Source organism: Mustela lutreola, chromosome 2, assembly GCF_030435805.1.
Source record: "Mustela lutreola isolate mMusLut2 chromosome 2, mMusLut2.pri, whole genome shotgun sequence".
NCBI classification, from domain to species: domain Eukaryota; kingdom Metazoa; phylum Chordata; class Mammalia; order Carnivora; family Mustelidae; genus Mustela; species Mustela lutreola.
Genome location: NC_081291.1, coordinates 118,099,237 through 118,116,867, shown reverse-complemented (window position 1 = coordinate 118,116,867; position 17,631 = coordinate 118,099,237). Strand labels below are relative to the sequence as shown.

General features: G+C 38.1%; 1 protein-coding gene across 3 annotated transcripts in view; it reads left to right on the top strand.

Moving 5' to 3' along the window:
• YEATS2 (YEATS domain containing 2) overlaps nucleotides 1-17,631 on the top strand; it is a 118,906-nt gene that overhangs the window by 34,017 nt on the left and 67,258 nt on the right. For all 3 annotated transcript variants that reach the window (XM_059163339.1, XM_059163341.1, XM_059163340.1), the window contains exons 5-7: nucleotides 2,144-2,389; nucleotides 5,386-5,501; nucleotides 16,231-16,392. In XM_059163339.1, coding sequence (XP_059019322.1) covers nucleotides 2,144-2,389; nucleotides 5,386-5,501; nucleotides 16,231-16,392 — 524 coding nt within the window. The remainder of the gene's footprint in view (nucleotides 1-2,143; nucleotides 2,390-5,385; nucleotides 5,502-16,230; nucleotides 16,393-17,631) is intronic.

Genomic DNA, 17,631 nt, shown 5'->3' with positions numbered 1-17,631 from the left:
TTTTACTGTCATCTGTTACATGGTTTGCTATTGGATCCAACAAGATGAACATTATAAGCTAGTTGTCTGTGTGACATGGTGCTTGTAGGTACTCTGAAGAGGTGGTTGTCTATGTAATGTTTTGTTGTTGTTGTTTTAAAAATTTGTTTATTATTATTATTATTTTTTTTTTTTTACAGACCTGAGTTTTTTTTTTTTTTTTTTTTTTTTTACAGAAAAATTTGTTTATTATTAAAGAGAGTGTGTGAGTGAGGGCATGATGGGGATGGGGAGCAGAGGGAGAGAGAAATTTCAGCAGACTGCCTGCTGAGTGGGGAGCCTGACAGGGGGCTTGATCTCATGACCCTGAGATCACAACCTGAGCTGAACCAAAGAGTTTGTTGCTTAACCAACTGTGCCACCCAGGCAGCACCCCCACCTTTTTTTTTTTTTTTTTTTTTTTTTTTTTTTTTTTTTTTAAAGATTTTATTTATTTATCAGAGAGAGAGAGAGAAGAGAGCGAGCACAGGCAGACAGAACGGCAGGCAGAGGCAGAGGGAGAAGCAGGCTCCCTGCTGAGCAAGGAGCCCGATGTGGGACTCGATCCCAGGACGCTGGGATCATGACCTGAGCCGAAGGCAGCTGCTTAACCAACTGAGCCACCCAGGCGTCCCCCCCCACCTTTTTTTAAACCATTAGCAGTTCTGTGTTATTTGGTAGTCTAGAAGTGCACTGATTTTTTTTTTTCCTGTTATATTCTGATTAGAGTTAATTGAAAGATATTTAGGTGTATTTTTGTCTATTATGATCTGCCATTTGTTTTTCATTTGCTGTAACAAAATACATCACAGCTCTAAAAAATACCCTTTATTATTTTGTTTAAGATTATTTATTTATTTTTTAAAGATTTTATTTACTTAATTGACAGATAGAGATCACAGGTAGGCAGAGAGGCAGGCAGAGAGAGAGAGAGGAGGAAACAGGCTCCCCGCTGAGCAGAGAGCCCGATTCGGGGCTCGATCCCAGGACCCTGGGATCATGACCTGAGCTGAAGGCAGAGGCTTTAACCCACTGAGCCACCCAGGTGCCCCAAAATACCCTTTATTATTGAGATGCAATAATTTTGCTGCTCTGAAATACTAGCCTTTGGCTCCTTTCTTATTGCTAAATTATGTTCCTTGCACCGCTTTTAAAAGTTGGGCTTCCTAGGAATCATAGAGTGTATCCCATTATAACAGAATACACTGTATTTTGTATTCAAATAACAAGAAACACAGAAATACTCCAGGCCTCAGTACTGGACTTATGACAAACTTTATATGTAAGTATGAATCATTTTAAAGCATTCTATACTACATTTTACTCCTACTTGGGAGCCATTTTACATATATATTTTTTATATCTTTATATATTTTATAGGGACATTGTATGTAGAGCAGTTGATATGTTTGTGTTAAAGCAGTGTGAGGCTTATTTTTTTTTTTTAAGATTTTATTTTTTTTTGACAGAGATCACAAGTAGGCAGAGAGGCAGGCAGAGAGGGGCGGGGAAGCAGGCTCCCTGCTGAGCAGAGAGCCTGATGTGGGGCTTGATCCAGGACCCTGAGATTCTGAACTGAGCCGAAGGCAGAGGCTTAACCCACTGAGCCACCCAGATGCCCCAAGGCTTGCTTTTTATTTTAAGTCAAATCTTTTTTTATTTTTTTTTAAGATTTTTATTTATTTATTTGACAGAGAGAGAGACATCACAAGCAGTCAGAGAGGCAGGAAGAGAGAGGGGGGATCCCAATGTGGGCCTCGATTGCAGGACCCTTAGATCATGACCTGAGCCTAAGGGAGAGGCTTAACCCACTGGGCCACCCAGGCGCCCTAAAGTCAAATCTTATTTCCCATATGTTACTTTATATTTACCTCTATTTTTCATTTAGTTTCAGAGAACTTGCACCTTTAGCTCTTAGTGTTAGGACCTTCACATAATTATCACTTTCTAGCTCTTATTGGCTCAGACCACATTAAGGAGTTTGGACTTCATTTTATGGGTGTGGGCAGATGTTGAAGGATTTTAAGCATGTTCCCTAAATAGATGAGGATTTGGGAAGATGAAAATTTATCTACTTTTGGTAGGTTTGATTAAAAGTTTGTTTTGTTTGCTTTCATTTTTGCAGGGATCAAAGACATGTGATACGATGGTTTTTAATCATCCTGCTATCAAGAAATTTTTGGAGTCACCATCTAGGTCTTCCTCTCCTGCCAATCAGAGATCAGAGACACCATCAGCCAATCATTCAGAAAGTGATTCTTTATCTCAACATAATGACTTCTTATCTGACAAAGACAATAACAGCAATATGGATATAGAAGAGAGACTCTCAAACAACATGGAACAGAGACCAAGCCGAAATACTGGAAGGGTATAACTTGATGGGTGGGAGGGAGAAAAGAAGGAAACGAGTATTTTTAAAGTATGTACGTGTTATTCCATTTTACCTTCATAGAAACTCTAGGAAATAGGTTAGTATCCCTTTTGGAGATGGGACAACTGAGTCTCAAAGAGTTTACAGTTATATTTATCCAAAAGTATCAGAACTGAGAATTAAACTGAATCAGAACTGGGCATGGCACAATCCTAGGTGCCATCCATAATAAGAGAGAGAAACCTTGAGGAATTGGCAATTCTGTGACCTTTTCCAGGGTCTTTCCAGCCTGTCATGTTTGTTCTCTCCATCATTTTTGTGAAACTTAAATGCTTTTATAAGGTAATTTATAACCGGGGGAAATTTGACAAATAATAAATAGAATTGAAAACCATTGGGGCGCCTGGGTGGCTCAGTGGGTTAAAGCCTCTGCCTTTGGCTCAGGTCATGATCTCAGGGTCTTTGGATCAAGCCCCGCATGGGGCTCTCTGCACAGTGGGGAGCCTGCTCCCCTCCCCCACCCCAGCCTGCCTCTCTGCCTACATGTGATCTCTGTCTGTCAAATAAATAAATAAAATCTTAAAAAAAAAAAAAAAGAAAGAAAACCATTTATTCCTCTTTGATCCTACCAATTCCTTATTTGAGTTCCCATCTCAAGCTGCTCTGAACTTCTTGGTGTATAATATTTGGCTATAGAGCCCTTATTGGATGATTTTTCTCAGCCAGGTGTTCTGTGATAGAGGAGATATCCAGGTTGCTTTTTGCATATTCAGACATCAATAATTTGATTTATTGTCTTTTTAAGAGTTTATTTAGGGGCGCCTGGGTGGCTCAGTGGGTTAAAGCCTTTGCCTTCAGCTCGGGTCATGATCGCAGGGTCTTGGGATCAAGCCCTGCATCGGGCTCTCGGCTCAGCAGGGAACCTGCTTCCCCCTCTCTCTGCCTGCCTCTCTTCCTACTTGTGACCTCTTATAAATATATAAATAAATAAAATCTTTAAAAAAAATAGTTTATTTATATATTTGACAGACAGAGATCACAAGTAGGCAGAGGCAGGCAGAGAGAGTCGGGGAAGCAGACTTTCTGCTGAGCCCAGAGCCCGATGCGGGGCTCGATCCCAGGACCCTGAGATCATGACCTGAGCCTGATGCAGAGGTTCAACCTACTGAGCCACTCAGGCGCCCCAAGAATTTGATTTATTTTTGATAAAAATTAAATTAAAAAAATTTTCTGGTTATAAATTCATGTGTTCATTGTCGAAAATTTTAAACTACAAGAAAATAAAAAAGTTATTCATAATGCCACCACCCAAAAATGAAAACTTTTGTTTTATTTTAAAGATTTTATTTATTTATTTATTTGACAGAGATCACACGTAGGCAGAGAGGCAGGCAGAGAGAAAGGAAGGGAAGCAGACTCCCCGCTGAGCAGAGAGCCCAATGTGGGGCTTGATCCTACGACCCTGGGATCATGGCCTGAGCCGAAGATAGAAGCTTTAACCCATTGACCCACCCAGGCGCCCCAGAATGAAAACTCTTAATGTTTGGATTTATTTGTTTATTACCAGTGTTCTTTCTGGGCAAGTACTGCATTTTTTGTGTGTGTGTATGTGTGTGGGTTTTTGTGTTTTGTTTTCTTAAGATTCTGGTTTTTTTTTCTTCCTTTTTTTTTTTTTTAAAGATTTTATTTATTTTTTGTCAGAGAGAGAAAGAACAAGCAGGCAGAATGGTAGGCAGAGGCAGAGAGAGAAGCAGGCTCCCTGCTGAGCAAGGAGCCCTATGCGGCACTTGATCCCAGGACCCTGGGATCATGACCCGAGCCAAAGGCAGCTGCTTAACTGAGCCACCCAGGTGTCCCAAGACTTTATTTTTAAGTAATATCTGCACCCAACATGAGGCTGAAATTTATAGGCCCAAGATCAAAAGATTGCATGTTCTACCAGATAATCTAGTCAGGCCCCCATTTGAGTTTTTAGTTTTTTGTTTTTCTTTTGTTTTTTAATTAAAAAGAATTTAGGCAATACTGGTTATAGGAGTTAGAAACTTACCATCTTGTATGAAATATACATACTCATGTTTATGTAACGTATGCTTAGTACTTACTGTATACTAGGCATTTCTTTGGGAACTGTACAAAACAAATATGTGAGATTATCCATATTTTAAAATTTTTTTTAGAGAAAGTGGTAGGGGATTGCAGAGGGAGAGGGAGAGAGAGAATCTTAAGGAGGCTCTACACTCAGTACGGAGTCCAGCTCAGGGCTCAATCCCAGGACCCTGAGATCATGACCTGAGCTGAAATCAAGAGTCGGATGCTTAACCAACTGAGCCATCCAGGCACCCTAGGTTTTTAAAAAATTTTTATTTTTAAGTAACCTCTATACCCAAGATGGGCTCAAACTCAGAGTCCGGAGATCAACCATCACATGCTCCACTGACTGAGTCAGCCAGGTGCTCCTGTTATCCTTATTTTATAGATGAGGAAATTGAGACAGAAAAGAAGTTAAGTAATTACACAAAACTTCACATCTAGTCAGTGGAAGAGCCAAGATTTAAACCCTGGCAGTCTATGTACATAGTCAGACTTTAGTCACTTGTCTATGTTACTTCTCACTGAAAAATTTTTAATAAATACAGAAAGTTGAAAAGAAAGTAAATTCCATTGACCCCTCTCCCCATTCCCATTTCCCAGAGGTAACCATTGTAATAGTTTCTTGTATATCCTTCCATATCCTATTTGCATATATAGCACAAGGGTGTCTGTTAAAAACATGTACAAACACATGGAGTTATAGTGAACAAATATTTTTTGCAAACAAATGCAAAAGATACAGTAAAATTACTTTTATGCTCTGAGAGGTACCACAAAACCAGAGAATTTTGTAATGAATAAAAAAAAAATCTGAGTTGTTCCAATCATACTATGATTTTGTGGTTTCTGCCCATTGGATATTGTCCAAATTGAAAGTGAAAATTGATTATGATTTCTTTCAGGACACCGCTAGTATTACTGCCTCTCATAAAACAGAGCAGCGGAATGCTGATCTCACAGGAGATGAGACTTCGCGACTTTTTGTAAAGAAAACAATAGTTGTGGGCAATGTGTCCAAGTGAGTATCCAGTTGAATTCTTTCACTTTCAGTTATCCATTTATGTTAATATTCTGGCATACTTTTATTATTGTAGTATTACTGTAGGATGAGGCCGTAAGGATTTTTTCCCTTAAACTTTTAGTTGTTTTAAAAGTAAACTTGAGGTCCAGAGACTTGAAACTGCCTCAGTATGTCTGCTAATCTTTGACATAGAATAAAATTGTGCTTGGTAAACATTTCTGAGACATGAGCTTTTATACAAATGGGATTTTTTTTTTTTTTTTAAGATTTTATTTTTAAGTAATCCCTGTATCCAAAGTGGGGCTGGAACTCACAACCCTAAAATCAAGAATTGCATACTCCATAGGCTGAGCCAGCTAGGTGCTCCATTTACAAATGGTATATTTTTATCAAGCATATTATTGTGGATAAGTTATAAGAACTTTTAACTTTCTGACCTAGGTCTATCCTTGGGGGCCTTAGCTAATTGCTAAAAAATATTTGTTGTTCAAATTGAAATGTTTTAAATTTTTAACAGAAAGTTACAGAGTATGTCTTGAAGACAGAATTTCTCCAAGCTGAAGGACTAGCTCTTTAACAATATGATCTCATGGTGTCTTGTGGGAGTGGCATCCTTTTGCCAACTATCTAGAAATAGATAAAGATATAAATCCTCAAATAGCATAAGAATGTTATTTTCTCACAAAGTCTTTACCTTTCTTTTCCCTCATTAGGCGTATTTTCTCTATGCTCTCTTGTCATCTTTTTCATATTATATCATCATTTCCTATTTCTTTGTATTTTTCCCAAATCACACTGGAATTTCTTTAGGGTAGAAAGTATGTCTTGTTTGTTTTATATCATACAGTAGTTGGTATGCACTAAATATTTGATTGTTGAATAAGTTGATAGATTTACGAAAATTGTAATTAATACTCAGTTATTGAAAATAAAAGATTCAGGCAGACGGTAGTTATTTGGGGGGAAAAATCAGGTTGGGGGAATCTTCCAACCCCCAGTTAATGGACCACAAATAACAAACAAGAACATTAAAAACTTTAAAAAAAGAACATTTAAAAGCTTTGGGATAATAAAAGCAAAGATTTCTAATCGTCTGTGTGATAGTTTTAAAATGGAAGCATAGAATATGATTAAGGCAGTTAGATTTCTATTTATAGATTATTATAGAATTAGCATGCATTTAGCTAACTCTGAGACCATGTGAAGTGTTAAGAGTTGGCATCTTAAAAGTAATGCAAGACCGGTCAGCTCAGAAAATCCAAAACTGGAAATGTAGATGGACCCACCAGAAGACTGGGGAGAAATCATCATTGACATTTTCGAACAATTACACTTAATTTGTAGGTGTTGGGGTTTTTTCAAGACCAGCTACAACAAATAATGGTTCATCATGGATTTTAGGGAGAGAGGGTATGCTTAGCATTAGAGTTATAAAGTCTTTGTTTGTTCTGGAAGAGGGAAAAATTACTGATTTACATTAGACTTGTTAAGAATATTATAATGTCTAAGATAATAACTAAAAGAGTAGACATAGTTTTTTTTTGTTGTTGTTGTTTTGTTTTTTTTTTAAGATTTTTATGTATTTGTCAGAGAGAGCACAAGCAGAGGGAGTGGCAGACAGAGCAGGCAGAGGGAGAAGCAGGCTCCCACTGAGCAGAGAGCCAGATGCGGGACTCAATCCCAGGACCTTGGGTTCATGACCAGAGCTGAAGGCAGATACTGAACCAACTGATCCACCTAGGCAACCCTAGACATAGAGATTTAAACTTAAAAAGTAGTTTAAGAGGAGGGGAGTCTGGGTGGCTCAGTGGGTTGGGCCTCTGCCTTCAGCTCAGGTCATGATTTCAGGATCCTGGGATCAAGCTCTGCATTGGTCTCTCTGCTCTGGGGGAAACCTGCTTCCTCCTCTCTCTCTGCCTACTTATGATCTCCCTCCCTCTCTCTCTCTCTCTCTCTCTGTCAAATAAATAAATAAATAAAATCATGAAAAAAAAAAGGTAGTAAGAGGAAGATAGGGAAATTGAATGTAAAAAAGGGGGAGGATCCCTGATTCCAAAAGAAGGCAAGTAGGGACAGGGGAAGGGATATGAAAAAGAGAAAGAACAAGACAAATAATATAAAATAATTTAGTAACAAATCTAAATTTATCAATAATCATAAAAATTGCCTAGGGATTTAGTTAGCTATTTAAAAGATAGAAATTGGGCGCCTGGGTGTCTCAGTTGTAAAGCAGCTGCCTTCGGCTTGGGTCATGATCCTAGTGTCCTGGGATCGAGTCCTGCATCAGGCTCCTTGCTTAGTGGGGAGTCTGCTTCTCCCTCTCCCACTCCCCCTGCTTGTGTTCCCACTCAAAATGCTTGTATGAATGTAAAATATCTGAACTTCAGTTAATAAAGTTGATCTAATATATACGTATAGACTAATACATGTAATAGTTGAAGCATTTTTTAAAAAGATGCTATTTATTTATTTGAAAGAGTAAGAGCAAGAGTAAGTTGGGGGAGGAGCAGAGGGAGAGGCTGAAGCAGATTCTGCAGAGTGCAGAGCCTAGTGTGGGACCCATGACACAGAGATCATGACCTGAGTTGGATGCTTAACTGACTGAGCCTCCCAGGTGCCCCTAGTTAAACATTTTTAAGCACTTAAGGAACGTTTATGAAAATGGACTACACAATAGGCCATAAAGTAAACTTCAAGGAGTACAGACTTTTTTTTTTTTAAGATTTTATTGTTAAGCCATCTCTGCACCCAGCTTGGAGCTTGAACCCACAACCCCGAGATAAGAGTCACATGCTCCACTGATTCAGCAAGCCAGGTGCTCGCAGACTACGTTTTGGTTTTGTTTTGTTTTTTGAAGATTTATTTATTTTTTTGACAGAGTGCACTTGAGTGCGTGAGGGAAGGGCAGAGGGAAAGAGAGTCTCAAGCCAACTTTGCTCTAAGCTCGGAGCTTGACTTTGAGACCAGGACCCAAAACCAAAGCTGGAAGCTCAACTGATGGTGCCACCCAGGCCCCCCCCAACCAGACTAATTTTTTGACTATTGTTAAAAGAAAAAGTTCCCTAGTTTTCCTACTGTTACCGATTAACTATACGTTACAGTACTGTAACTGTTACAGTAACTGTTACAGTACTGTAACGTATAGTTAATCGGTAACAGTAGGAAAACTAGGGAACTTTTTCTTTTCTTTTTTAAAGATTGTATCTATTTGAGAGAGTGACAGGGCACAAGTGGGGGTCAGGCAGAGGGAGAGGGAGAAGCAGACAATGTGGGGCTCATTTCCAGGATCCAGAGATCATGACCAAAGCCAAGGTCAGACACTTAACTCAAAGAACTACCCAGGTGCCCCTAGAAAACTTTATGTCTAGAAATTCAAACTACTTCTGAACAACACATAAGTCAATGAAAAATCACATTTAAATATCCAAAATAAATAATAAAATAAAAATTTGTCGGATAACACTAAAGGGATATTTAAAAGGAAATGTTTACAGTAGAAAAAAATGGAATAGAAGAAAAGTTTAAAATTAGTGAACCTGGGGCGCCTGGATGGCTCAGTGGGTTAAGCCGCTGCCTTCGGCTCAGGTTGTGATCTCAGGGTCCTAGGATCGAGTCCCGCATCGGGCTCTCTGCTCAGCAGGGAGCCTGCTTCCTCCTCTCTCTCTCTGCCTGCTTCTCTGCCTACTTGTGATCTCTCTCTGTCAAATAAATAAATAAAATCTTTAAAAAAAATAAAAATAAATAAAATTAGTGAACTAAACATCTCATTTAGACAAAATAATGCAGTAGGAGAAGCAAAGAAATTAGGGGAAAAAGTATACACAAACTTAGTGAAACTAAGGAGAAGAGAAAGAAAACAAAAATATTAGAAATGGAAAAGGGCATAGCCAAAGATGCTGTACTATTTTTTTTTTTTTAAAGATTTTTTAAAAAATTTATTTGACAGAGAGAAATCACAAGTAGATGGAGAGGCAGACAGAGAGAGAGAGGGAAGCAGGCTCCCTGCTGAGCAGAGAGCCCGATGCGGGACTCGATCCCAGGACCCCGAGATCATGACCTGAGCCGAAGGCAGCGGCTTAACCCACTGAGCCACCCAGGCGCCCCGATGCTGTACTATTAAAGAGATAAATAATGAACACCCGGGGCAACGGGGTGGCTCAGTGGGTTAAGCCTCTGCCTTTGGCTCAGGTCATGATCTCAGGGATCAATCCCCACAATGGGCTTTCTGCTCAGCGGGGAGCCTGCTTCCCCGCCTCTCTCTGCCTGCCTCTCTGCCTACTTATGATCTCTGTCAAATAAATAAATAAAATCTTTAAAAAACAATAGTGAATACCTTTATGCCAATGGAAAATTTAGGTGAAATGAGAGTTCCTAGAAAAATACAACTTAGGACTTAGGAAAAATCTTGAAGAGTCTTTGAACTACTAAGTTTAATTACTGATTTTTAAAACATTGCCATCACAAAAGCAAACCAAACTACTAGGCTTAGATTGCTTTACAGGCTGAGTGAGCACATAATTTCAGTTGTTTACGAAATCTTCTGGGGAGGGAAGTCTGGCTGGCTTAGTTAGTAGAGATTCTTGATCTAGCAGTCATGAGTTTGAGCCCCACATTGGGAGTGTAGAGATTACTTAAAATACAAAAAAAAGTAACCAAACCCCCCAAATCTTCTGGGGAAAAAGAAACAACTCTTGTTAGTTTATGTTATGAGAGTAGCCTAACTTTTTAAATAAGGCTAAACAGTTTGTAAGAAAAGGAAAACTGTAGGATATTCACAGTTATGAATATAGGTGCAGAAATACTGAACAAAATCGTTAGGAAACGGAATTCATTAAGTACAGAAATGATAATACTTCATGATCAAGAAATGCAAGTTTGGATTAATATTAGATATCAATATAATTTGGCCCACTGCGTTATTAAGGGTAAGCATAGACATAGATAAACATATAGAGGGCCATGACCGTATTTTCCAACAGAATGTGATAAGGAGGCCTCATGAAATAAAGGGAGAGCTAAAGATACTAGTTTTACCATGGTCAGGACTGAAGGGAATGGTTTGTTTTTGCTTTTAAAATGTGAGAGACCAGTTGTAACCTTCCTGGCAGCAATGGGTAAGAACCAGAAGAGTTCAGGGTTCTAACACCCTGAAAGCTGAATGAAATCGACACAAAGGTTAGAGCATCCCTAATCCAGTAATATGCCAGTTTATTTCTATCTCATGTATCAGCTTGGAAAAGCAAGGTTGATTTTTTTTTTTTAATTGCGTCGTGGTCATCAGAAAATAAAACAAACTTTAAGGGAATGTTCCTTAGACCAGGAAAAAAAAAAAGTTTAAAAGAAAAGGATTAACTGTAAAGACTCACTTTGCTTGGTTGGGTGATAGAGCTGTTAAATCTTGGTGGGATTCAATTTTTTAAGAAAAAGTTTTTTTAGGGGAGTGGGGATATAACCTTCCAGTTATGGAATGAAGAAGTCATGGGGAAGAAAGGTCCAGTATAGGGAATATTATAGTCACTGGTATTGTAGTAGCATATGGGAATAGATAGGGTGAGCATAGCATAATGTATTGTTGAATCATTGTACACCTAAAACTAATGTAACATTGTGTCAACTGTACTTCAGTTAAAAAAAAATTCAGCCTTACTGACTTATAACTGACAAAAGATTTAAAGTGTATATTATGATTTGATGCATGTATGCATTTTGAAGGGATTCCTGCCATCAAGTTAATTTAACAACACATCCCTCATCAACTCACTTTTTTTTTTAGATTTGTTTTTTAAGGATTTTTTTAAAGATTTTTAAATTTTAGGGCGCCTGGGTGGCTCAGTGGGTTAAACCGCTGCTTTCGGCTCAGGTCATAATCTCGGGGTCCTGGGGTCGAGTCCTGCATCAGGCTTTCTGCTCAGCAGGGAGTCTGCTTCCTCCTCTCTCTCTCTGCCTGTCTCTCTGCCTACTTGTGATCTCTCTCTGTCAAATAAATTTTAAAAAAAATCTTTAAAAAAAAAGATTTTAAAATTTTATTTATTTGACAGAGATCACAAGTAGGCAGAGAGGCAGGCAGAAAGAGAGAGAGAGAGAGGAGGAAGCAGGCTCCCTGCTGAGCAGAAAGCCCGATGTGGGGCTCCATCCCAGGACCGTGGGATCATGACCTGAGCCAAAGGCAGAGGCTTTAACCCACTGAGCCACCCAGGCGCCCCTCAGATTTTATTTTTAAATAATCTCTACAACAAGTGTCGGGCTTGAACTCAGAGCCCTGAGATCAAGAGTCTTAAGCTCCATCAATTGAGCCAGCCAGGCACCCTCTTGTGTGTGTGTGTGTGTGTGTATGAACATTTAAGCTCTATTTTTTCAGTGAATTTTATTCCCTACATTAGTCACCAATTATACATTAGATCCTTAGACCTTATCATCTCAAAGCTGAAAGTTTATCCCCTTTTGCCAACTTCTCTCTGTTTCCCCTACCTCCAGCCTCTGGTAACTTTTTCTGCTGTGCTTCTATGAGTTTGACTTTTTTTTACATTTCATATATAAGTGATACCATGTAGTATTTGTCTTTCTCCCTCTGGCTTATTCCACTTAGCATAATGCCCTCCGCGATCATCCATGTTCTCACCAAAGCCAGAATTGCCTTCTTATGGCTGAAGAACAGTCCATTATACACACACACACACACACACACACACACTCAGTTGACCTTTAAGGAATCTTGAGCAATTCGACGATAGGGCCACCAACCTCCTGCACAGTTAAAAATCCGTGTATAAGGGCACCTGGGTGGCTCAGTTGGTTAAGCATCCCAACTTCTTTTTTTTAGGTTTATTTATTTAAGAGATGGGGAGGGGGAGAGGCAGAAGGAGAGGGAGAGAGAGAATACTCAAGCGGACTCCCCACTGAGCATGGAGCCCAATGCAGGGCTCAATCCTGGGACCCCAAGGTCATGACTTGAGCTGAGATTAAAAGACAGACACTTGGGGTGCCTGGGTGGCTCAGTGGGTTAAAGCCTCTGCTTTCATCTCAGGTCATGATCCTGGGGTCCTGGGATCAAGCCCCACACTGGGCTCTCTGCTTAGCAGGGGGCCTGCTTTTCCCCTCCCCCCACCACTTGCCTCTCTGCCTACTTGTGATCTCTGCTTATCAAATAAATAAAATCTTAAAAAAAAAATTAAAAAAGACACTTAAGTGACTGAGCCATCCAGGCACCCCAGCATTCAACTCGTGATTTTGGCTCAGGTCATGATCTCAAAGTTGCTAGTTTGAGCCCCTGAGCATTGAGCATGGAGCCTTCTTAAGATTCTCTCTCTCCCTCTCCGGCTCCCCTCATCCCCCACTCACTTGTGCACTCATTCTCTTTCTTAAATTAAAAAAACAAAAAAACAAAAAAACCCATGTGTAACTTTTGACTCCCTAGAACCTTAACTACTAATAGCCTACTGTTGACTGGAAGCCTTACCGATAACATTAACAGTTGATTAATACATATTTTTAATGTCACATGTATTATATAACGTATTCTTACAATAAAGTAAATAAAATCTTTAAAAAAAAAAAGAAAAATGCTATTAGGATTTTGATAAGGATTAAACTAAATCTATAGATTGATTTGGGTAGTATGGCCATTTTAACAATAATAATTCTTCTAGTCCGTGAGCTTGGAATATCTTTTTATTTATTTGTGTCTTTTGTGCACTCATTATCTTTCTTAAATTAAAAAAAAAAAAAAAAAAAAAAAAAACCCATGTGTAACTTTTGACTCCCTAGAACCTTAACTACTAATAGCCTACTGTTGACTGGAAGCCTTACCGATAACATTAACAGTTGATTAATACATATTTTTAATGTCACATGTATTATATAACATATTCTTACAATAAAGTAAATAAAATCTTTAAAAAAAAAGAAAAATGCTATTAGGATTTTGATAAGGATTAAACTAAATCTATAGATTGATTTGGGTAGTATGGCCATTTTAACAATAATAATTCTTCTAGTCCGTGAGCTTGGAATATCTTTTTATTTATTTGTGTCTTCTTCAGTTTCTTTCATCACTATCTTACAGTTTTCAGTGTGCTGGTCTTCCACTTCCTTAGTTAAATTTATTCCTAAATATGTTACTATTTTTGGTGCAGTTATACATGGGATTATTTTCTTGATTTTCTTTCTGATAGTTGTTAGTGTTAGAAACACAATTGATTTTTTATTTCAACTTTATATCATGCACCTTTACTGAATTTGTTTGTTAGTTTTATCTTATTTTCATTTTTTTATTTTTCAAAGATTTTGTTTGTTTGAGAGAAAGTAGGGGGAGGGGTTTGGGGGGGGCAGGGACAAGCAGACCCCCTGCTGAGTGCAGAGCCCAATGCAGAGCTTGATTTCAGGACCGTGAGATCATGACCTGAGCCGAAATCGAGAGTCAGACACTTAACCAACTGAGCCACCCAAACACTCCTTTTTATTAGTTTTAACGGTTTTGGGGTGGAGTCTTTAGGATTTTCTGTATATAATATCACATTATGTTCAAATAGAGACACTGTTCTTCTTCCTTAGTACTATGTTGAATAAAAGTGGAGACAGTGAGTATCTTTGTCTTGTTCTTGATCTTAGAAGAAAAGCTTTCAGTTTTTCACCATTATGTTAGCTGTAGGCTTGTCATATATGGCCTTTATTATTTTGAAGTGTACCACCTCTGTACCCAGTTTGTTGAGAGTTGTTATCAAGAATAGATGTTGAATTGCATCAAGTATTTTTTCTGCATCTGTTGAAATGATCATACGATTTTTATCTTTCACTTTATTAGTGTATATCATACTGATAAATTTGCAGATATTGAATCATCCTTGCATCCCTGGTAACTACCATTTGGTCATCATGTGTGATCCTTTTTTATTTTTATTTATTTTTATTTTTATTTTTTTTAGATTTTTTTTTTTAATTTATTTGTTAGAGAGAGAGAGAGATACAGAGCGCAAGCACAGGCAGACAGAGTGGCAGGCTAGAGGCAGAGGGAGAAGCAGGCTCCCTGCCAAGCAAGGAGCCCGATGTGGGACTCAATCCCAGGACGCTGGGATCATGACCTGAGCCGAAGGCAGCCGCTTAACCAACTGAGCCACCCAGGCGTCCCTGTGATCCTTTTTTAATGTACTGTTGAATTCTGTTCACTAATATTTTGTTGGGGATTTTTACTTGTATATTTTTCAGGGATATTGGCTTGTAATTTTCTTGTAGTGTTATTGTTTGGCTTTGGGGTCAGGGTAATGCTAGCTTTGTAAAATGAACTTATAAGTGTTCCCCTGTATTTTTTGTAAAAGTTTGAGGAAGATTTGTATCAATTCTTCACATATTTAGTAGAAACCATCCTTTACGCCATCTGATCCTGGAATTTCCTTTGTTGGGAGGTCTTTGATTACTGATTCAGTCTCCTTACTAGTAGTTGTTCTGTTCACATTTTCTGTCTTCATGAATCAGTCATGATAGTATGTATGTTTCTAGGAATTTATCCATTTCTTCTAGGTTGTTCACTTTGTCAACATATAATTTTCATAGTTTTTTTCTTAAACATTTTACTTATCTATTTTTAAGATTTTATTTTATTTTAATTTTTTAAAAATATTTTATTTATTTATTTGACAGATAGAGATCACAAGTAGGCTGAGAGGCAGGCAGAGAGAGAGAGAGAGAGAGAGGAAGAAGCAGGTTCCCTGCTGAGCAGAGAGCCGGATATGGGGCTCAATCCCAGGACCCTGGGATCATGACCCGCACCGAAGACAGAGGCTTTAACCTACTGAGCCACCCAAACACCCCTAAGATTTTATTTTTAAGTAATCGCTGCACCCAGTGTAGTACTTAAACTTATAACCCTGAGATAAAGAGTCACATGCTTTACTGACTAAGTCAGCTGCGTGCCCCTATAATTATTCATAGTTTTATGATCCTTTGTATTTGTGTGATGTTAGTTGTAATGTGTCCTCTTTTTAAAATAATTTTATTATTTGGGTCCTTCTCTTTTTTTCCTTGTTAAGTAAGGCAGAGGTTTGTCTGTTTTATCTTTTTAACAAAACAGCTCTTTAGTCTTTAATCTTTTCTCTTGTCTTTTTGTCTCTACTTTCACTTTCATCTTTATTTCCTTTTCTCTACTAATTTTGGGCTTAGTTCTTTTTCTAGTTTTTTGTGGTGTAAAGTTAGATTGAAATTTTTTTAAATGTAGGCATTTATTGCTATGAATTTCCTCCATAAAACCTTTTGCTTCATCTCTTAAGTTTTGGTATGTTGTATTTCCATTTTCACTTATCTTTTTTTTTTCATTTTCACTTGTCATAAGATTTTTTTTTTTTAAAGATTTTATTTATTTATTTGACAGAGAGAGATCACAAGCAGGCAGAGAGGCAGGCAGAGAGAGAGGAGGAAGCCGGCTCCCTGCTGAGCAGAGAGCCTGATTCGGGACTCGATCCCAGGACCCTGAGATCATGACCTGAGCCAAAGGCAGCGGCTTAACCCACTGAGCCACCCAGGCGCCCCATTTGTCATAAGATTTTTAAAATTTCTCTTTGATTTCATCTTTGACTCATTGGTTGTTTAGTAGTGTGTTGCTTGATCTTCACATATTTGTGAATTCCCAGTTGTTTTCTTATAACTGATTTTTAATCTTGTTTTAAGTAGGAATTAATTGTCTTGTTAGGGTTTGAAGGAAAAAAAAATTTAAGTTACTTTCTTCTTTCTCCTTTAGGTACATACCTCCTGATAAGAGAGAAGAAAATGACCAGTCAACCCACAAGTGGATGGTATATGTCCGAGGGTCTCGTAGAGAACCCAGTATTAATCATTTCGTCAAGAAAGTTTGGTTCTTTCTTCATCCCAGCTATAAGCCAAATGACCTTGTGGAGGTTAGGTAAGCACAGTTGAGTTACTTAATTTAAAAAGTACAGCTTTACTGAAGTGGAAGAAGAGTGATTTAACTTGAGAACATTCCCTTTAATTATTATATTATTAATAATTTACTTAGCTTTGGCTTTTAGTCACAATAGAGTTTTTTTAATTAATTTTTTTTTTTTTTTTTTTTTTTTTTTTAAGATTTTATTTATTTATTTGACAGAGAGAAATCACAAGTAGGTAGAGAGGCAGGCAGAGAGAGAGAGGAGGAAGCAGGCTCCCTGCCGAGCAGAGAGCCCGATGCGGGACTCGATCCCAGGACCCTGAGATCATGACCTGAGCCGAAGGCAGCGGCTTAACCACTGAGCCACCCAGGCGCCCCTAATTTTTTAATCTTTTTATAAACATATAATGTATTTTTATCCCCAGGGGTACAGGTCTGTGAATCGCCAGGTTTACACATTTCACAGCACTCACCATAGCACATACCCTCCCCAATGTCCATAACCCCACCACCCTGTCCCTCCCCCCGCAGCATCACAATAGGGTTTATCTGTGGTTCCCTCTTGCAGATTATTGTCTCCCTGAAAAGGCAGTATCATATTAGATTAATATAATAATATATATTATATAATAACATTATTATATATATAATATAATATATATTATTGTCAGAATTATATTAATGGAATTTTCTCCCCCTGGAAAGAACTGAATTTATATAGATACAGATAAATGTGGAAGTGTTCCTATTTTTTATAAATATCAGAATATAGTAGAATTAAACATAGGATTCTAATGTTACAGAAATATTCAATTTTGGAAGTTCCCTATGATCTCATCCTCTCAGAAGTAACCCCAGTGATATTTTTCTTACATATATTTACCTAGTATAGTTGCTGTTTGTTGTTGGTATTATTATTTCACAAAGATGGAATTATTATATATATATATATGCTATTCTGAAATTTGTTTCATTTAGGTATATTCTTTTTTTTTTAATTATATATTTTAAAGAGAGTGGGAGCATGTGTGACTGGGGTGGGGGGCAAAGGAAGAGGGAGAGAGAGAATCCCTAAGCAGACTCCCCACTGAGCATGGAAGTCAAAGCATGTGTATGTGATATGAGGTTACATATCACATACACATTCGTTGTGTGATTGTATTGTAGAAGTGGTTTTGGTTTATTATCAGTGAAATTCCCTATATCCTCAACCCTCTTCAAAATGTTCCCTCTACTCCTGACTCAACTAAAACA